Source organism: Patiria miniata, unplaced genomic scaffold, assembly GCF_015706575.1.
Source record: "Patiria miniata isolate m_02_andy unplaced genomic scaffold, ASM1570657v1 HiC_scaffold_29, whole genome shotgun sequence".
Classification (NCBI taxonomy): domain Eukaryota; kingdom Metazoa; phylum Echinodermata; class Asteroidea; order Valvatida; family Asterinidae; genus Patiria; species Patiria miniata.
The window spans coordinates 16,639,090-16,661,399 of record NW_024037068.1 but is presented as its reverse complement, the minus strand read 5'-3'; the positions used below and the strand labels follow the sequence as shown (position 1 = coordinate 16,661,399).

The 22,310-nt window shown below is 40.6% G+C and overlaps 1 protein-coding gene across 2 annotated transcripts; it reads right to left on the bottom strand.

Moving 5' to 3' along the window:
* Positions 1 to 367: 367 nt before the first annotated feature.
* On the bottom strand, positions 368 to 20,629 carry LOC119736271. Of its 2 annotated transcripts, none has more exons than XM_038210315.1 (4): positions 20,477 to 20,629; positions 11,855 to 11,902; positions 4,215 to 4,361; positions 368 to 2,522 (listed from the first exon to the last, which is right to left on the bottom strand). In XM_038210315.1, the coding sequence occupies exons 1-4, from the start codon at positions 20,478 to 20,480 to the stop codon at positions 2,233 to 2,235; spliced, it is 489 nt and encodes a 162-aa protein (XP_038066243.1). In that variant the 5' UTR covers positions 20,481 to 20,629; the 3' UTR covers positions 368 to 2,232. The 2 variants fall into 2 exon arrangements, with proteins under 2 accessions (XP_038066243.1, XP_038066244.1); XM_038210316.1 differs by lacking the exon at positions 20,477 to 20,629 and adding an exon at positions 16,784 to 16,880.
* Between the last annotated feature and the right edge of the window lie 1,681 nt (positions 20,630 to 22,310).

The window sequence follows — 22,310 nt, the reverse complement described above, 5'->3', positions numbered from 1 at the left end:
TTAATTATTAATGTGTCAGTTCGCATTATTGGCTACCAGACAATAATTCCATTTTATTCGGACCGGGAGCCAGTCCGCTCGCAAGGCGATTCTGTTTGTGCCCCCACCCCAAAGAAAAAAATGCAGGGTTGCAACGAAAAATAGGGTTTGGGGTTTATAGAATGAAACATACATGTTAAACAAATTATTAATAGGAACAAAACGGAATTTGTCAAAGAGAGCACAGGGAACACAGCCTATAGGTGCATCTATTCACTATCTTATACTAATCATAAACTGTAATCTGGGTTATAAACCCAGGGTTGCAAGAATATTAACTTGGTGTCATCAAAATAAGCTGCAATAGAAACACAATGAAAAGCCACAGTTGTTTGCAGTACAACATCTTTATTGATGGCAACATCTCTCGAAACGTGAGTTTGTCAAAGAGAATTGGCTATACTACCAATGCTGAGCAAACGCAGAAAACTCTTTTTCAAATTCGGCTTAGGGTAAAAGTGACGTCTTTTTTTTGGAGTGAGAGTTCAATTCACTGTAGTTACTGGTCAAACCAAGAAAGCTGGCACAGACCGAGTCGCTAACACTTGTGCGATATGGCAGCCAGAAAAAGAGGGCGCTATTAAATCTTGGTTCGGGACACACGAAGGAGTGGTTCGGGACACACGAAGGAGTCTACCCGAACTAAATAGCGCCCTCTTGGTCGCCAGACCAAAACAAATTGCTAAGCGTCTAAACATGACTTATGAAAGAACCCAAAAGGATTGTGGGTGACCAAAATCAAAAAACTGACGCGACACCGACGCGACAAGAGGGCGCTATGAAATCAGACTGCATCAGCGGCCTGAGCTCGCTGGTAGCCGGTAACCAGTGGAACTTTTCGGTCACTTTTACTCCGAGCGGAACAGTTTTTGCAAATGGCCTTTGCTTAAGGCGAAACTGAGCAAAATACAATAAACGTCTAATTATATTTTTTTTTTCAAAAGTCAAACGCCAGATTCTTTGTACTTTTCTAAAAATGTAGTAAGTTACATTATTGCTGACCTCTTCAAATGTTCTTCAAAAGTACAGGAATCCACTCAGCCGTATAAAACGTAGTACTGGTAGGCAAATCAGGTTTTGAAGAAAAAAAACGCAAATCACAATCACTTGATCAATTATTTCTCTGAAGTGGCTACGTATCACCCAAACGCCTTCATATTATAAACTCTTTCATGATTTGTCGAGGAAGACGCCTCATCATTATCAATACACAAAACAGTTATTGAGTGCTCGGATAATTAAGCTTGTATCTTTTGTTTTCAGATACTAGCGTATATAGTCCAGTTAGGAATATTCTTCTTATATCGGATGATTTGACTGACTTCAATCAGAATGTAAAATCAATCTTGCTGAAATTCACACACAAAAGTAATGACGTTTAAAGCTATAAATGTGATACATGTAGTTGGTAAGTTTAGAAATATTTTTCAACACGATATTTATTAAACTGGCCCAATCTGAGCAATCAACGATGCAACAGGTGTTTTCATATTGATTGACAATAATGTAACAAATACATCGCGATAACAAGAAATGCGCGGGTATAATTGTGCATAACTGTGTAAAAAGCAACTGTCAAATAATTCTACATAAGCTAGAGCGAAAGAATCAAATGCAAAAACAATTCAACCTAAAGGTTAAAGACAAAATAGTATTGGTACTTTTTCATGGTGAAATATAACGAAATTGTATTACCCTGTCACTAGTGTAATAATCCTTAAAACTATTTACCATCTTGAACACTTACTACAATGTGGCTACACCCGTGGGAACGGTAAAGTGTGTGCGCAGGTAAATGCATAACTGGTGCCAGGATACATTCTATACAATTTACCGGTCAATATTTTCGGGATCAATTCAATTATCCAGGTCACATTTTCAGGGTCGATTATTACACTTTTCGGGTCAAAAAGTCCTGGAGAATCAACCAGCACAGTGTTATTTTAACCCAGAAAGTGTTGACCTGGCGAAGTGTAAGGTCAAATATGACCCGGATTCCAGGTCAAATGTAATCCGGGACTTAACAGGCTAATAAGGCTGGAATATACAAGTGAAAAGACTACAAAGCAGCAGCAGAAAACACACTGTCTAACTATTCAACACTAAGCCTACTACTTATTTAATCTAGGCAGCTATAAGTTGCAGTGGCCATGTTAGTTCCACTATCTGGGGGTCGCACACACCAGCCGCCATTTATTTCAGCAGCAAGTGCATCAAGCCCACGGCGAGGATCAGCCAGAGGAACGGCTTGAGGGAGCCTACGCCGTTGCAGCCGTCGTCAGCGCAGTAGCACAGGTCGCCCGTGATCGTGATACCCAGCAGGCCATCGCCGATAGAGGTGCCATCAGGCACCAGACCTTCGACTATGTTGCGGAAGTAAGCAGTAGCCTCGGAGCCAGAGAAGCACTGAAGAGGCGGGGCGTCGAAGTTTTCAGGGAGGAGGTTGCAACCGCGAATCACTCCACTGAAAGAGATCTCGGCTCCTGGAGAAAAAATAGAATTATGAAAGCACCTTTTCCACTGTTTATGTTACTTTCTTTCCGGACGGTTGAGGCTGCTGTTACTGTATCATGAGGAACGCTGATTCGTATTGAGCACATTTAAAAGTTTAGAGATTGCTTGCGTAAACTATATTGTATACATGTCAAAATATACTCATTTTTTGCCTGGCATATCTCGAAAAGGTCAATACAAATCAACTGTGCTTTGCGCTAACAAATACTGACAATGATTGCAAATTGGGGTGAAGATAGTAATAATATAGGTTTTCCCGGCCAATTTCCTAAGATGTTCATTCACTTCTGAAAATCGGTCATTCATTTTCGTCTGAATTTGAGGATCGCTCTAAACACGCGTTTCATTTTCGCTACCTGTGCATTCGATTCCATTTCAATCAATATTAAGTGATTGAGCAGCACCTTTCGTTTATGTCCATTCAGATTCGTTTATAAGACTTCTTTTTCGCTTTAGAGGGCGATTTCAAACATTCACTGTTCTATTTCACTTTGAGTTTAATGCCATTGGCACCAGATATAATGAGGGGTTTCTTTTTCATGAACCTTCAATCAAATTAGCTGTACCTGAAATCAATTTAGAAAAGGTATGCTTGCGTAATGAATGCACAAAGTAACGTAATTGGCCGTCTGTTTCTCAAAACCGAATGCACGGACAATGAAAACGATTGAACATTCGTTAAATTAAAATGGGATTAAAGCGTGCATTCAAATTCAGACGAAAATAAATGACCGACGTTGAGAAGTGAATGAGCATTTCAGGAAATTGGCCGGGAAAACCCATACTAAAACATATAAGTTGAAAATGTATTCAGAGCAAAAACGACTTTGTTGAAGACCACGGGGAATGCAACTTTCATTTTTTTATAGTCTGGTTCCCTGACATGACAATTTCCAGACGCCCTGACATCTATATTGGTGGTAAGGCAGTCGCCACCGGCTGCCGGTGTAAGGATAACATTGAATAATGTCGAGCTGGAATCTTCAAAGTTAGGAACCCAAATAGCGAGCGAAGCCGAACTGGAGACGACACCGAGTTCTGGAAGGTTATCGTCGTCAGGTTCAAAACACTACATGCATGCTCGCCCCTCGTACGAGCCGAGTGCAAACTTGATAGGCAAAGTCGTCCTTGAATTTCAAGTTCTTTTAAATGCAAGCAACAACTATTAATAATCCACTCATAGAAGGTAAATACAACATTTTATACCCGAAAATACCCGGGCGCTACCAAAAAGTGCCTATGAAATGTATTCGGCAAACTTTTGATTTAGAAACGGGAGGCGTTTCTCCCGTTTTTGGTCACGTGCCGCGTGGCTGCTAACTCATCTCACATTCGAATGTATTTGTAAGAAATATTCAGAATCTTTTATCTCGGAACTAGACTATCATTACTACAGCAATATGCCATTGTTTCATATCCAATGAGGGCGCGCGCTTCAGGGACGTCATTCTCGGGGTATAACAAAATTGTTTTAACATGACATTTTACAATTATTAGCCCATGTAATATTCAGATTGAATTAAAGTTACTAAACTGCTTCAATAAGTGGGACTTTCTAGTGTTGGTACCCGGAAAATGGCGGTGCTGCATCGCCCTCATTGTTCAAAAGAATGGTCTGTATTATTGTTTCTTGTATTACAACGAAAGACAAGATCAGATACCTGCAATGGACCCGGAAATCCCCCCGTCAAATTTTGCACACTGATTGGCCACGAAGCCAGAGACACTCGGGCAGGTCTGAAGTTCACCAATATCGCCGTCAGTACAGATTCCCCCCTCAGCACACACGTGGCACTTGAGAGCAACAGCTGGAGATTCAATGGGTGAAAAGAAGTGGAGTGAGAGTCCATGGACCGCCTGCATAGAGCGCCCTCACTGTGGGCAGGTCTTTGTTGCTCGGTGACACCCTTAAGTTAATACTTTGTATATTAAATTGTCACTTTTTTTTCTTCTATTTTTTTAACAATCAGGAAGTGAGGGTGCGCTAGCCTGTTTTATATAACCGACATACAGATCCTTGTCATTTGATTGGTGGAACTCACATCACGTGTCATTTGTCATTATATAACCGACATACAGATCCTTGTCATTTGATTGGTGGAACTCACATCACGTGTCATTCGGTATTACTGTCATTCAAGCCGCAACCTCGTCCCCAGGGTGTCGAGCAGTACGCGCCCACCACTAGCTGCTCTCTCACCCTGGTATTTGATCATTTGCATGTGAAAGATGTTTGAACACGTATGCAAATGAGGAATAGTCTGGTGCCTGCCTGTGCGTTATATTTGCGTTTGTTTTTGTATGCGGTGTCTTGGGTAAAAACAGAATCAATTCGTCGCAGCGCGAGCATGGCGTGAGTTGCGAAAACACCATTGTATTTGAATTAGACTGTTACGATCTTATCGGTATCACATTTCATATTGATATGAACAAATTGGAAAGAAAATGAATATTTTCGAGAAGATATGGACAAATGATCGCGAAAACACGTACTCACGTTGTGAATAACAACACCAAGTCACGATATTAATCCATTTCTGGCCAATGGCGGTATCGAATCAGGATACAGGAATAAAGTTTCCTATCCAGGGCTTACTATTGGAAAAGATGTTGGAAATAAAGTAAGCACTGGGGACGAGGTTGTTCAAGCCGGAGCTCAAAAATTAATATCCGCCCATGGGGAATGGGAAATACTATTGAATAGTTAGGATTAGTCTCAGCCTCGACTCCATGGGCGCGTGCGCATTCCTTCACTAACCCCTGGCTGTGATGTACACGTAAAGCCCCTGTCACACCTTTGCGTATCCTAATTCCTTATGAGTTCCTTATCAAAACTTTTCAATACGCAGCCGTACGCTCAATTAACGTCGAAATGTTTTGATCACTTTGACTTATGTGCGACGCACATCTAGTGTACAAGTAACGAATTCAGCGCATCCATTGCGTATGAGATGCGTATGAGTTCCGTATGCAGTGCACAACATTATTTTTCTGGCTGCGAATAGGTCAGTATGCAGTGCGCATGCCGAGCGTATTCCGGACGCACCCGACCAATGCCAACCGCTATGCCTATGCGTTGCATCTGCGCTGCAAGTACGCTATGTATACGTCCAATACAGGCGGCTCATATACTGACGGGGTGCTTCACGAACACATAGCGTACTCGTAACGCACTCGACTGATGCGGGACCGATGCGCTGCGTATTTATAACTTATGACCTGCGTAACAGCGTACACAGCGTAGTTTTGTGCATGCCCAAAACTATCCTGCCTACTGGGCCGTACCATGCGTATATCTGCGTACATAAAACCTACACAAAACGATAGAAATGCATATGAGGTGCGTATTGTGCGTACGACTGCGTATGAACAAAATGTCAATGCGCAACTGATAAGGAATTAGGATACGCAGAAGTGATACAGGGCCCTAAACGATGCTGACTGGCTATTCAGAGCGTACTGCGCGGGCATTTTGAAGATTGCACGCCGGGCGCGCCCATAATGCGCTCGCGTGCTTTGCACGTCACGTCACGCACGAATATTCAAAACTGCGCGATGCCTGTACGATATGGATTATGGCAGCCTAGTTCTTCGCTAAAAAAAACACCCTGTATCTGCGGTTGTAAAGGGCCAAAAGTTGTACGTACCTTTAATACAAATCTTTGCTAAATAACGCAACGTCCAAACCTTATGTTTGAAAGCATTGATTCTTCAAAAACACAACTTTCATGGCGTCGGCGCGTAAAACGGATAAACTGCAGCCTAATTATAATGTGCCATATTTTGACCACTGATCTCTATATAAAGACTGGATAGCTAATAAAGAGCCGCACAATGAATGAATTTGACGCCATATTGGTGAGACCGGTGAGACCGGCTGGTGATCTACAAAGGACAAGTTGCCGGCTTTATAGGCAGCATGATTTCTTTTGTAACGTCAAGGTTCACTTGACTTATATTTTGACCACCCCCACTGACCAAGGTTTACTACAATTTTTCTAACGGCGTGGTTACTTTTTAAAATGCCGCAAATCACTTTTCGGCGTTTTTAAATTAATAATCACTACGGAAATGTATCCCTTTTAGAACATCATAACATCAAAATGCGCGTAAACTGTTGATACAACGCAAGCGTATTTACGCGTAGAACGTTCGTATTATACGCGGCCATCTTCGTGAGACCGGGGGCGAATTGGTCAATATGCAAAGTCTACTGTGCGAATGTTGTATGCATACCCGCTATCCAGTCTTTATATCGAGATCGCGCAAGGCATGATGGGAAACAATTAACATAGCGCAGCAAGATCTCGTACCCATGGGAACGAGGTTGGATCAGTCTTGTTCAATGATGCGGTTTTTTGTGTGCAAATGCATGCTGATGTGCGCGTTCAGCATTGCGCGTAGCGCGTATTGTTCCAAAGAAGAGCCAGCGCTACAGCGTTAGGTTCAAACATTTTCGTGAACGGGTGGTTTGGAAGAGAGAAATACATTTTTTTCACCAATTTTGCATTGAAATAAAAGTTCAAATATATCAATAGACAAGGATCTATATGTCAGTTATATAAAACAAATATTGAGTGGCTTTAAATTGTGAAATGGGAGGAATATTATCGCTCGGTATTAAAATCATAAAATAACCCATGTTATATTTGTTTTACTATACCTCATACATATTCAGCGCCGATTTGTTTGTTTTTTCGTTGCAGTGTGTACCTCAAAAAAAAAAAAACATTTGAAAAAACTTGTCCAGTTCAACACTAGAATCGTATTGCTCAAATTCACTAGTTCAGTTCGTTTACAATACAGTGCAGCTGTAAATACAGTAGTTTGTGTACAACATTCTTTTGTACAGGAGGCATCTCTCTTGTCCTTAAATATTCTCTAGTTCGGCATCATTGAGCTCGGGAAAATAACGCCCTGTACAGCCATCTCCTCGCCTCGTACGTGTGTAGCTCGTTTGGGCGATGTCTGGTTCCCAGACCAAAAGATTCTGACTATTCCTGATGAATCTTAGGTCAGGCAGCCTCGGCTAAAATAAACATGACGACATTGATGGCCCTTTTTCAAAGCTCGGCTTCGTTTCCGATTTCGCTTTATCGCTGTAGCTTTTAATGTTCTGATCAAAATTTTAATATACATCAATTGCTTCGTAATATCATACAGTTATGATAATGCAGTTTGATGTTTCTGTAAGATAACATTGACTAATGTTGATTTGGAATCTTCAAAATTAGGCAGCCGAATAGCACTGTTAGCAGGCGGAGCCGAATGAAGACAGAGTTTTGGAAAATCTCGGTAACGGTCGTCAAATTCAAAATTGTACATGACGCAGCAAAACGTTCGGCCATACGATCCGAGTATTTGATGCACAAAATCGTCGTTGAATGTCAAGTTTTCTAAATGAAAGCAATGAATATTAATTATCAACTAATTCAAAATAAAATTAATAATCAATTAGCAGTTAATTAAACCTATATTATATACTCAGAAATACTCGGGCGCTATCCGATTGTCGACGAAACGATTTCGGCAAACTTCGGAAATTTTCGGAAAAAGGAGGAATTCCTCCCGTTTTAGTCACGTGACGTAAATTGTAATACAATGTATTACCGGAGGCTACCGGACCTAAGATTCATCAGGAATAGTCAGAATCCTTTTGTCTGGGAACCAGACTAGGCGATGTTCGCGCGTGCGTACTACACCCGTGCGACAGTTCCACGATTGCTTTGTAAAGCGCATGCGTAGTAGACTGTCGCACGGGCAACCCGTGCGACAGTCTACTACGCATGCGTATTTACCCTGTGCGTGAATCCTTGCGCGTGCGCTTGGTAAACAGCAAAAATAACATCTGGCACGTACGTGATGGTGAATTGACCAGTGAGATTTTTTGCTCTCGATCATGAATATATATGAGGTATAATAATTGTATATTACTGCCATTCACGCCGGGGCTCAAAAAAATACTATCCGCCCATGGGGAATGGGAAATACTATTGAACAGTTACGACCATTCTTGTTCCATGACGCGGTATTGGTGTGCAAATGCATGCCGGTGTGCGCGTTCAGCGTCGCGCAATACGTTGTGAATAGCCAATCAGCGTCATTTACGTCATCATCACGGCCAGGGGTTAGTGTAAGGAACGCGCACGCACCCATGGAGTCGAGGCTGCCGCACAACGAATGAATTTGACGCCATATTGGTGAGACCGGCTGGTGATCTACAAAGGACAAGTTGCCGTCTTTATAGACAGCATGATTACTTTTGTAACATCGCGTTTCACTTCACTTATATTTTGACCACCACCACCACTGACCGCAGTTTACAGTGTTTCTAACGTCGTGATTTACTTTTCTTAAAGCTATAGTCCATCATTTGCAGCCATCCGAAAAAGTGACTGGCGTATTTTTGTTGAAAACATACTTGGTTGAAAGATAGTAAGTGGACTAAACTCCCTGTGAAATTCATCTTTCTGGCAAACTATCATTTCGAAGTAATCAACGAAAGAAGGCCTTTCCAAAATTTAAATTAGTAGTTCGTTTTGTTATTCGGCGCAGCGCGCGTAAGCATTGGCACTACGCACAGGCGTGCGCGGTTGCTATAATTCGTAGGATCAGTGTGCGACATCGCGTATAGCTGCAATTTAAAACAATTCAAAACATGCTTCAGCAACTTTTGATTTGAAATTGAGATCCTAGAATGCTATTTTTCTCGGAATATACAGCTGAAGCTGAACTGAAACTTCATCAGGTTAGTTATTCAGTATCCTTCCTTAGATTTTGAACACCTGTGTTTCTTCAAACGAACAAATTGCACAAATTACAAATGATGGACTATATCTTTAATGTCGAAGTTCACTTTTTCGGCGTTTTGGAAATATAACCACTACGGAAATGTGTCCTTTTTAGAACATCATAATACGCGTACGTGACCAAACTGCGCGTCAACTCTTGAAAGAGCGCGCGCTGTATATACGCTTAGGTATGGTATAGACCGCTTGAAGACGCGATCGATAATTGACGCGCGAAGGTGCGCAACGCCATGTTATGGGACAAAATGTGCATAGATAGATATACGCTTGTCCCACAACATGGCGTCGCGCGCCTTCGCGCGTCGATTATCGAACGCATCTGCAAGCGGTCTATTAAACGCGGCCATCTCCGTGAGACCGGGGGCGAATTGGTCAATATGCAAAGTCTGCTGTGTGACTGGTGTATGGATATCCGCTATCCAGTCTTTATATAGAGATCAGTGGTTCTCCCACCTCGACATATGGAGGAGTACTTGCAAAGAAAAACTACCCATGTCAGAAAAGAATTGATGACTTGTTCATCATATTCAAAACACAAATCTGAAGGAAAAAGTACTGTTTCAGTATTGATTTCAATTATTTATCTCATTTGTATTTGAATGCTTGTGTGTAACTCTCACTGGGATGAAGAGCCTTTATTGGCATTCCATGGTCAGCTATTCAAATGGGTTCTTTTAGTAAAACGTGCATAACCTCTAATAACATGGATCTATTTCAGAAATTTCTTTTTGAGATTTGTGGAAAAACCTGCTTGTTTAAGATAAACTTTATTGGTGTTTAAAATTTGATTGCTTTTTAAGAAAAAAAAAGCACTAATTTAGGTCACTTATTAGGTGCGCGTGTTTATGGTGTAATCGAGGACACGCGGGTGAATCGAGGACAAAAACCGAATAGAGGACTCCTCGGTTGGAAAACGTGAACAAAACCAATGAGAGTTGTTGCGAACAATTTAAAGTACAAACAAAGCAAACGGGAAGACTTTTTTAACAAGTAAGTTTAATATACAAATATTGAGTGGATCAGCGTGGAATGGGAGGAATATTATTGCAAGGTAAAATCTAGACTTTCCCATTTCACAAAAAAGCCACTCAATATTTGTTTTATATAACTGACATATAGATCCTTCTCATTTGCTATATTTAAACTTTTATTTCAATACAAATTGGTGAAAAAAATATTTCTCTCTTCCAAACCACGAACATTTTTGGAAAAACGAGGCTGCCATAATCCATATCGTGCAGGCATCGCGACTTTTGAATAACATTTTTTTTTTCGTACGTGACGTTACGTGCAAAGCACGCGAGCGCATTATGAGCGCGCCCGGCGTGCAATCTTCGAAATGCGCGCGCAGTACGCTGTGAATAGCCAATCAGCGTCATTTACGTCATCATCACGGCCAGGGGTTAGTGTAAGGAACACGCACGCGCCCATGGAGTCGAGGCTGATAGACATCAGTGAGGAGAACGTCCATGTTTCATTGTATTTCATTGCATTCATCAATTTGTTGAACGGTATGGAGTACCGAAGTGAATTCGTCACGCGCACAAAATGTGTGTAAAAGACATTAGCGCGTGATTTAGAACGTGAACCAACACGCGCGCGTATACGCCATTCGTTTGCACTACACTTACTGACATCACACTTCGGTACTCAATATCAGTGGACAGCTGAATTTTTTTATCTGTGTATTAAAATAGACGTAACTTGGGAAATTACGTGAAATGTTCACAGTTCATACCCAATAACAAGTACTTCAATTTCTATGAAATAGAGCGAGCCGCATATTTTTTGATATTGTTTTTTCTTCTAATTATGACACTTTCTATTTTGACGCACTCTGTAGTGTGATTGTGCAACGGAACTTCTATTAACGTGACAGGAAATTTATATTTTTGTGGTGCGGCCTGGCCTTGGGTTGGGACGAATAATCAAGCAGATAAACCAATCTAGGAAACGTTTGTTAATCCAGGGGGTTAAACTGAAGGAAACCAATACTGTTTGAAGCAATTTGCCTGATATTTTGGAAATACCGCACTATTTGTAGAATAAATATCCTTGTTCATATCAAAACAAGAATTGGGTAAACAACTAAATATACATAGTTCTGTCAAGTATTAATTCTCATTAGAAAAGTTGGGTCTACTGAAAATGCACTTTTTGTTACTAAATTACTTAAAATTCATTCATAAAAATTGACTCGATCTGCGAGATGCATCCTGTCCGTGTGAAAATAGCACATTTGAACTTGCTGAAATTCTGTGATCAAAGTCAACTGTTTCAAAATCCCTTGAAATATGAAAACATTGAAGATTATAACAATGCCTTTCACCAAAGTTAACCATTCATTGCTTCATTTCACTGTGGAAAAAAAAGGAAACTTTGAATTTTGAAATTAGCCCAATTTTCTTTTTTCCAGATACGCCCTCTAGCTTTTTCCTTCATATAACACAATAGCAACAAAACTAAACAAACGAGCAAACACATTAACATACCATTGGAAGCTGCGCAAACGACCAGCAGAAAAGTCAACAGTTTCCCATCTGCAAGAAAGGAAACCAACAAAAAAATTGTTAACCACCCTATCAAATTATTTTCTTTTCTGTGAGATTTTATTTGTTTTTTCTTTAAATTACATTTTACCTTCACCGACACCACGAAGTGACACTCATCTACATACCAGTAAAAACTAGCAATCGGAGAAAACGGCAACTAAAGTTGAACGCCTTCTAAAACAACACTTTGCGTCAAAACGATAGAGTATTTTCAGTTAGGTTTCTCGTTGTGGACACTTGATGAATTGAATTTATTAAATCTGCTGTTTTTCACTCGTTTGTGTATTACATAAACAAGAAATAAGAGAAAAAAAGATGAGTGTTAGTTCGTGAAACCGAAAAGGCTGCGAAACTGTAAATTTTCGTTTTCACGAAGTAACACTCTTCAATGTATTCAACACGAGGAAGGTGCAACTTCGGGTCAGCGGACGCGCGCTCATACAACTTATTACAAGAAGAGTTAGGCCATCAGCCTGGGGGTTTGGTCGGTATCAAATCAGGGCATAAATGATTAAAGTACGCATGCGCAAGGTATACCGCCCCTAAAGTATTAACAAGCATTTTGATGGACATTTCGAATAAAAGGGTGATAACACCTAAAAAGCTGCCACCGCTGCAATGCTATATTTTCCAATGCGGGAGGTATATACCTCGCTAAAAATAGCTATGACGATCATTCCCCTCATTTGATACCAGTTGCCAAAATTTTGAACCGAGGCTGATGGCGTAAGTGTTACTTCGTGAAAAGGTTTGCTCACTTATGAGCAGAGTGTGCGCCATGTATTGCAATGGTAAATGGAACTCGAGTGTTACTTCGTGAAAACGAAAATTGTCACTTTTGCGCAAAAGTTGCCATGGATACTTAGCGTAATTATAAGAATAAAGCTCTTAAAGCTTTGAAACTTCGTGCAATGGTAGGCCTTGATGAATAATGTTTAAAAATAAAAAAAAACTGAAAATAGAAAAAAAATATGGTTTAACACGGTAGAGTGTTACTTCGTGGTGTCGGTGACATTTATATTCAAATATATTGACGTTCATCACGCATCCGCGTTTACAGCACATTGGGACATCGAAGAGATTATTTACTTTCTTGGTTACCTTATCTAAAATATAAAATACTTGCGAGTGAGAATTCTAATGTAATACTCTATCGGACATTTTCATTGTCATGCAGTCGTGCCTCCGGTCTCCAATCCAAACCAGCCTCAACGATGGATCAAGGACTGAGCGACGATGTGGCCACGGCACGCGCCGCCAACGCTACTCAAACATTACAAATCCAATATTTAATTCTTGGAATAAATACTAGGAAACAGGGGGGGGGGATAAGTGCACAGAAACTATATCTTCCAGTTTTGTAAAATATGTCGTTACCGAGTAAGCTGGTCTCGGTCTTTATACCGTTCTAATTCATCATTATTTGGCGGGAACCCGGAACCAGAGTAAATTTTGTGCAAAATATATGGGAGTCCAGAGAAAGCTTATACTCGATCGTAACCCCATCTAAAAACACATTAAAATTGTTCAGCAGCAAGATTCCAGTCAAACCAATGAGTTTGGCGGTCTTTAGACATCATCTTACATTGAAAAAACGAAAAAAAACCCGTTTTTATTTTGCCGACGCGCATGGCTAATACGGCGACGCGCGCGCATACCAGAAACCGGAGACTTTTTTTGGCCTTACATAGACGAGATGCCACCAACGTGCCATGACAGCGCGATCCTAGGTCAGCCAGCGCGTGCTCATGTACAAGGGAATCCCCAAGATGAGAAATAGCTTGCTTGTCAAACCACGTGACGGCTCCGCAGTACATGTGCGCACAAGATTTTTCCAAGCTTAACGTTTGTTCACAACTGTTCTAAGGAATGAAATGCTTTTATAGAAATGATTCACACCTCGTATGCATGTGGAGCTATTTGCAGTGAAAATTTCCGATAATCTTTTGTTTGTTCGAAGCTAGCCGACGATTTAAATGCTACGTCAAAAAGAATACCATTTTCGTGAGAAAAATGCATAGTGGCATAAAGGCAACGTGGACAAGAATGCCGGTGTGGCTGTGTGTTTTAATTCTTGTAATACCGTACTAGTAAAGTATTAAAATTGCTGTAAGTATTTTTCTTTTTCTTAAAGAGTCCAGCATGTCTGTTTCTTTTGTATGTCTTTGAACAGGGTACAAATCTACGGTTGTCGAAAATTAAAAAAAAAAAAGGAAGAATGGCGGCCATCTTGAAAATGAAAAAAATAAAAACAGAAAGCCCCGCTTCCTCCTTTGTTTTTAACCCGGACGTTAGTGTTTTTTTTACAACTTTTTTTTCTCAGTCAGCTCTCGGAAATTGAATTAAACTCATCTTATACGGAATCTAAGTAAAACAAATAGATGATCAAACTTATAAAAAAAAAGCAACAAATCTCATGAAGAAAAACAATCATGAAACCAAAAGAAAAATCCGTTTTAAAATATGGCCTACTTTTACTAAAGCTGTTGTGTCTAAAAAGCCGCACGCTTGCTTCACAGTCATGCAGGGTGAATTCGAGATTAATCTAAAACAAAAAATCAGAATTACTCCTAAAACTTGTAGTGTTTGGAAGACCAATGCTACGAAAAACACTCATGGAAATCGGATATACAGGGAGGCCGAAACAAAATAATGCAACCCTAAAACATTTGCCTTTTAAAAACAAAGGGATCGATGGATTTTTATGGTGATGGATTTTTAAAGATGAGAACTTTCAGTTCTTTTAAATACTGGAAAAAAATCATGTAAATAGCACTTGGGGTTGCTGAGAAAGTGCCAATTATGTAAAAGTAGTCATTTTTCATCCTGCACACAAACAATTAGCACATAAGGCATTTTCACTGTACCGGTACCTATTTGTGCATGCCCTAATCCTTACAAACAACAAGATTATAAATGAATTTGATGGAAATACCTTTTATTTTACACCTGAAGTCCTGAACAGGTATCTCATCCTTTTCAGTGCTATGTTAAACTTTGTGTCAAAATATTAAGGAAGTTGCACAAAATGAAGGATAAATGCAAAGTAGGCTTACAGTAAAATGTTTCACTGTTAACAAAAAAATTGAGAACGCTATTGTCTTGTATCAATATTCCCTAGATAATTGGAGTTGGCACGGCGAAGCAGCTCACTCAAAATATTTGGTAAATGTTTACCTAAATGTCTCAGGTATTTCAACTTTCCCAGCGAGTATTCAATAATGCAGGGTATGGGGATGAAGGGTCGTTGTTGACCAGCAGTTATAAATTTCACCTGGCTTATACTAGTGTATGGATGATTCATGATAGAACTGCGTAATGATGTATAAGACTGGTGAATGCAATGTTTCAGAATGGTGTTCCAGGGAACATGTCCATGTATACCGCCTGATAAATGATGGATAAGCCAGCTACGTCTCCGGTGCAGTTGACGAGGTTCTAGAATAATTATGGCAAACACAACCCGAAACCGAAACCGATCCGACCCGAAACCGACTTCGGGTCGGGTCGGGTCGGGTCTGGTCGGTTTGTCCATTTCAGTTGGGTCTGGTCGGTTTCGGTTTTGCATTTACATTTTCGGGTCGGGTCGGGTCGGTCGGTTTAGCCATTTTTTGAAGAAAAAAACAACAACCGAAATAAACAGTTGAGAAATTCAGGTGATACAATATTAATGACAGTCACTGTGACCGCAGCCCATTGTGTGGTGTGGCCACCGAGTTCACTATTAAAGGGAATGTACAACATTTGCTTTTGCTGCAATTTTCAGAAATAAATGGATTTGGAGAATTAATAAGTTATAGCAAATATTGTTAAACTGACTTGTTTCACTTTTTGGGCTTGGTAGATGCTGGAAAAACCAAGAAAATCAATCATGTTCTTGTAGTCTGGTTCCCTGACCCCACTTAAGATGAAACAGAGAAATGAATAGACTTTGGGGAATTGTAAGGCCAGAGAATCAGTCTGGCAGGCTTGTACCCCTTCACAAGGTGTGTAATCAATTGCAAAGAAAATGCGGAGCAACTGTTCTGAAAACGTCGGAGCGGTTTTTGAAAAAAAAGCCAGTTTTCTCCAACGCTGGTCGGCCGACCAGCGTTGGCAAAATAAAAATTTTAGTGAAAATGTCACCACACCAGGAGACACGCTTTAGACTGTCATTTCCTAACAAACCTGTAAGGTATTTCTTAATAATTTGATCATTTCGTTTTTTGATGTTTGCAAATGTTGTATCTTCCCTCTTCCCTTTAAGTTCCCACAGTATTTATTTCTCAATCTCTAGTCGGATCTGGACTGACAGTGAAATAGATAGATTGTAACAGTTTTCATGATACTGCGTGTGATACCATTCGTTGTTCAATAAGCAGAGTTACTCTCGATCAACCCACTGAATATGACAGAGAGAGATAAAGACTAAGGTTTTGCAAAAAAATCTCGCCACGTGGGAAAGGGTAGGCACAAAAAAGTGACCATTTTAATTGTCCAAGCCAGGTATTATTTTTTTTCGCGTCTTTTTTTTCGGGTCGGGTCGATGTACCTTATTTTTTGTCGGGTCGGGTCGGGTTGGTTCGGCTCGGATTCGGTTTATATCTAATTTCGGGTCGGTTTGGCCTGGTCAACCCAACCCGATGCACATCTTTACTCTAGAAGGATGTTTGGAAACATCATCTGGCATTTATTCAGTTCTACAATGTGTCTAAAGATCAGAGGAAATGCTGGGTCCACCATTAAATGATTCATGTCCACTGACATCATTTGGACAGAGCGGCAGGACTGAATATTCCTCTCGATTAACGTAATGTCTTAAATTGTACATGGTTATTGTGGTATGGTGAGCAAAAAATATAACACATCAAATAAAACAAATGTTCTTACCCATGATGACGAATGGAAACCAATAAAAGCTCCGGCAAGTAAAAATGAAAGAACGATTTTCAGAACAGTACTCCGAATTCCCGTCTTGATTCTTCGCAAGGCCTGAACTCAACTGTGGTTACCTTTCGGCGGGCGCGCGAAAGGCGGCGCAGGCGTGGCTTGTACCCGATGTGACTCACTGGGGGAAAACCCAGGACGTGCAATATCTGCTACTTATGGAAAAAGCAACGGCTGCGTAAATTGCTGACCAATCAGAAACCGAAAGGGAGGTCACGGTCAATCGTTTCGTATACAGATAATTTGCAAATTCAAAAATGTGTAAGGAATTTGACGCTTCACGTGCGTTTACTCAGAAATCAAAGGGCACGCCAGTCACTTGACTTTAGTAAATAAATCATGGGAAAATATTGTGTTTCCCTTGTTATCCGACTGCCGCTCATGGTTATGACAGAGTGATATAAAAAAAATATGCATACGTACCCCGTGCATTAAAATTGACCAAGCCGGGGTATAAAAAAATTCCACTGAATATTCGTTAACATCCTCAAAAGGCGGTATTATACGGCCTGATTTTTCGGGACAAACTGTATGAACCCCCGAAATTCGTTCTCGCATGGTTGTCGCAAGAATAACACACACGTGCCCAGTTTTAAGAACATGGTTGTGTGGACGTTCATATTCTACTTTTAAATAATCTGTCCATTTAATACTATTTCCTTTAAAACGCGTTTTTTTGTTATGTATTCCAGGCCGCAATATCCCTTTAAAGGGAAGATACAACATTTGCAAACATAAAAACCCGAAATTATCAAATATCAAGAAATACCCTAATGAGTTGTAAGGAATGACAGCCTAAAGCATCCCGTAAAATCGTCGCTCCTGACGTACTGACATTTTCAAGAAAAAAAAATTCTAACGCTGGTCGGCCGACCAGCGTTGGAGAAAACTGTTTTTTTTTTCAAACTTTGTTCCTAATTTTTCATATTTATTTATTCCGCATTTTCTTTTAAATTGACACACCTGTGAAGGGGTACAAGCCTGCAATAATGCAGGGTATGGGGATAAAGGGTCGTTGGTGACCAGCAGTTATAGATTTCACCTGGCTTTAATATAGTGTATGGATGATTCATGATAGAACTGCGTAATGATGTATAAGACTGGTGAATGCAATGTTTCAGAATGGTGTTCCAGGGAACATGTCCATGTATACCGCCTGATAAATGATGGATAAGCCAGCTACGTCTCCAGTGCAGTTGACGAGGTTCTAGAATAATGATGGCAAACACGACCCGAAACCGAAACCGATCCGACCGAAACCGACTTCGGGTCGGGTCCGGTCGGGTCGGTTTGTCCATTTCAGTTGGGTCTGGTCGGTTTCAGTTTTGCATTTACATTTTCGGGTCGGGTCGGTCGGTTTTAGCCATCTTTTGAGAAAAAAAAAAAAAACCGAAATAAACAGTTGAGAAATTCAGGTGATACAATATTAATGACAGTCACTGTGACCGCAGCCCATTGTGTGGTTTGGCCACCGAGTTCACTATTAAAGAGGTTGTGGAATGCTCGAAGACATTCCCGTCATTTTTCGGGTATATGTAGCCTAAGGTGTGATGAAATAAAAACGACTATTGTTTCTGTCATGAAATGAGTACAAAAGGTACTTTTGAGAGCTGTTTTTTAGGTCCAGTTTCGACCCGAACGTTCAACTGTGTAAAAGTCGTCGTTGCGGGCAGCAAACAAAACACAGTAAATCGTGACGTAATAAACAGGACTCCCGATGCACAGTAGCATACACGAGTCCTGTTTATTACGTCACGATTTACTGTGTTTTGTTTGCTGCCCGCAACGACGACTTTTACACAGTTGCACGTTCGGGTCGAAACTGGACCTGAAAAACATCTCTCAAAAGTACCTTTTGTACTCATTTCATGACAGAAACAATAGTCGTTTTTATTTCATCACACCTTAGGCTACATACACACGAAAAATGACGGAAATGTCTTAGACAACCTCGTCCCCAGGGTGTCGAGCAGTACGCGCCCACCACTACCTGCTCTCTCACCCTGGTATTGGATCATTTGCATGTGCAAGATTTTTGCACACGTATGCAAATGAGGAACAGTCTGGTGCCTGGATATGCGTTACACATTAGCGTTTGTTTTTGTATGCGGTGTCTGGGGTAAAAACAGTCAATTCGTAGCAGCGCGAGCACGGCGTGAGTTACGAAAACACGAGTTTTTAAGTCAAACTGTTACGATCTTATCGAGACAACATGCAGTATCATATTTCATATTTATATGAGCAAATTGGAAAGGAAATTAGTATTTTCGAGAAGGCGTGGACGAATGATCGCGAAAACACGTACTCTACGTTGTGAATATATAGCACCAAGTACACGATAAAAATCCATTACTAGCCAATTGCGGTATCCAATCAGGATACAGGAAGAAAGTTTCCTATCCAGGGTTTACTATTGGAAACGCGGTTGGAAATAAAGTAAGCACTGGGGACGAGGTTGTGTCTTCGTGCATTCCACAACCTCTTTAAAGGGAATGTACAACATTTGCTTTTGCTGCAATTTTCAGAAATAAATGGATTTGGAGAATTAATAAGTTATAGCAAATATTGTTAAACTGACTTGTTTCACTTTTTGGGCTTGGTAGATGCTGGAAAAACCAAGAAAACCAATCATGTTCTTGTAGTCTGGTTCCCTGACCCCACTTAAGATGAAACAGAGAAATGAATAGACTTTGGGGAATTGTAAGGCCAGAGAATCAGTCTGGCAGGCTTGTACCCCTTCACAAGGTGTGTTATCAATTGCAAAGAAAATGCAGAGCAACTGTTCTGAAAACGTCGGAGCGGTATTTGAAAAAAAAAAAACGGTTTTCTCCAACGCTGGTCGGCCGACCAGCGTTGGCAAAATACAATTTTTTTTGAAAATGTCACCACACCAGGAGACACGCTTTGGACTGTCATTTCCTAACAAACCTGTAAGGTATTTCTTAATAATTTGATCATTTCGTTTTTTGATGTTTGCAAATGTTGTATCTTTCCTTTAAGTTCCCATAGTATTTATTTCTCAATCTCCAGTCGGATCTGGACTGACAGTGAAAAAGATAGATTGTAACAGTTTTCATGATACTGCGTGTGATACCATTCGTTGTTCAATAAGCAGAGTTACTCTCGATCAACCCACTTAATATGACAGAGAGAGATAAAGACTAAGATTTTGCACACAAAAAACTCGCCACGTGGGAAAGGGTAGGCACAAAAAAATGACCACTTTAATTGTCCAAGCCAGGTATTCTTCTTCTTTTTTTCGTTTTTTTTTTTTTTCCGGGTCGGGTCGATTTACCTTAATATTTTTTGTCGGGTCGGGTCGGGTTGGTTCGGTTCGGATTCGGTTTATATCTAATTTCGGGTCAGTTTGGCCTGGTCAACCTGACCCGATGCACATCATTACTCTAGAAGGATGTTTGGAAACATCATCTGGCATTTATTCAGTTCTACAATGTGTCTAAAGATCGGAGGAAATGCTGGGTCCACCATTAAATGATTCATGTCCACCGACATCATTTTGACATAGCAGCAAGACTGAATATTCCTCTCGATTAACGTAATGTCTTAAATTGTACATGATTATTGTGGTATGGTGAGCAAAAAGTATAACACATCAACTAAAACAAATGTTCTTACCCATGATGATGATTCGAAACCAATAAAAGCTCCGGTAAGTTAATGAAAGAACGATTTTCAGAACAGCACTTCTTATTCCCGTCTTGATTCTTGGCAAGGCCTGAACTCAACTGTGGTTACCTTTTGGCGGGCGCGCGAAAGGCGGCGCAGGCGTGGCATGTATCCAGATGTGACTCACTGGGGGAAAAACCCAGGACGTGCAATATCTGCTACTTATGGAAAGAGCAACGGCTGCGTGATTGCTGACCAATCAAAAACCGAAAGGTCACGGTCAATCGTTTTGTATACAGGCAATTTGCATATTCAGAAATGTATAAGGAATTTGACGCTTCACGTACGTTTACTCAGAAATCAAAGGGCACGCCAGTCACTTGACTTTAGTAAATAAATCAATTGGAAAACATTCTTTTTCTTTGTTATCCCACTGCCGCTCATGGTTATGACAGAGTGATATATAAAAAAAAATATGCATACGTACCCAGTGCATTAAAATTGACCAAGCCGGGGGTATAAAAAAAATAGCCAAATAAACCAAATAGCACTGTTAGCAGGCGGAGCCGAATGAAGACCGAGTTTTGTAAAATCTCGGTAACGGTCGTCTATTTCAAAATTGTACATGACGCAGCAAAAAATTCGCCCGTACGATCCGAGTATATTTGATGCACAAAATCGTCGTTGAATTTCAAGTTTTGAAAACAATTAATATTAATTATCAACTCATTTAAAATAAAATTAATAAGAAATTAGCAGTTAAATAAACCTACTCGGAAATACTCGGGCGCTATCCGATTGTCGACGAAACAGCTTTGGCACCTTCGGAAATTTTTGGAAAAAGGAAGAATTCCCCTAGTCGGGTTCCCAGCCCTGACAATTATTCCCGACGCTCACGTCTTAAATTGTAGGTCAGGCCAACCTCGTCCCCAGTGCTTACTTTATTTCCAACCGCGTTTCCAATAGTAAACCCTGGATAGGAAACTTTCTTCCTGTATCCTGATTGGATACTGCAATTGGCTAGAAATGGATTTTTATCGTGTACTTGGTGCTATATTATTCACAACGTGCAGTACGTGTTTTCACGATCATTCGTCCACGCCTTCTCGAAAATACTAATTTCCTTTCCAATTTGCTCATATTAATATGAAATATGATACTGCATGTTGTCTCGATAAGATCGTAACAGTTTGATTTCAAAAATCGTGTTTTCGTAACTCACGCCGTGCTCGCGCTGCTACGAATTGACTCTGTTTGTATACCCCAGACACCGCATACAAAAACAAACGATAATGTGTAACGCATATCCAGGCACCAGACTGTTCCTCATTTGCATACGTGTGCAAAAATCTTGCACATGCAAATGATCCAATACCAGGGTGAGAGAGCAGGTAGTGGTGGGCGCGTACTGCTCGACACCCTGGGGACGAGGTTGAGGTCAGGCAGCCTCCGTGGCTAAAAATAAACATGACGACATTAATAGCCCTTTTTCAAAGCAAGGCTTCGTTTCCGATTTCGCTTTATCACTTGTAGCTTTAGCCTTGACCAAGGCGTTGGGCTTATCGATTCGCCGATAAAAAAAAATCGCCTATAACAAAATCCTTAATCAAATTGGCAAGGCATAATTGCGTGCACATATCGATGCCCGTACGCTGCTAGTGAGAAATTAACTTGTACCATACAGGGCTATGCTTGTACATGTGCGTACGCACGTACATGTACATCACACACGTACTCGTACAACAGCCATGCACACACAGTACTGTACATGTACATGTACATGTACATACTGTACATGCATGAGCTAGTCCGCGTAACCCAACAGGCCACGCGGCGCGTATAT

What these genes read in the sequence shown, in the direction of transcription:
- LOC119736271 (XM_038210315.1), bottom strand. An exon ending in CGTTTGCGCAGCTTCCAATG is followed by an intron (nt 4,362 to 11,854) that starts GTATGTTAATGT and finishes TTGAATCTCCAG; the next exon opens with CTGTTGCTCTCAAGTGCCAC. An exon ending in GATTTCCGGGTCCATTGCAG is followed by an intron (nt 2,523 to 4,214) that starts GTATCTGATCTT and finishes TTTTTTCTCCAG; the next exon opens with GAGCCGAGATCTCTTTCAGT.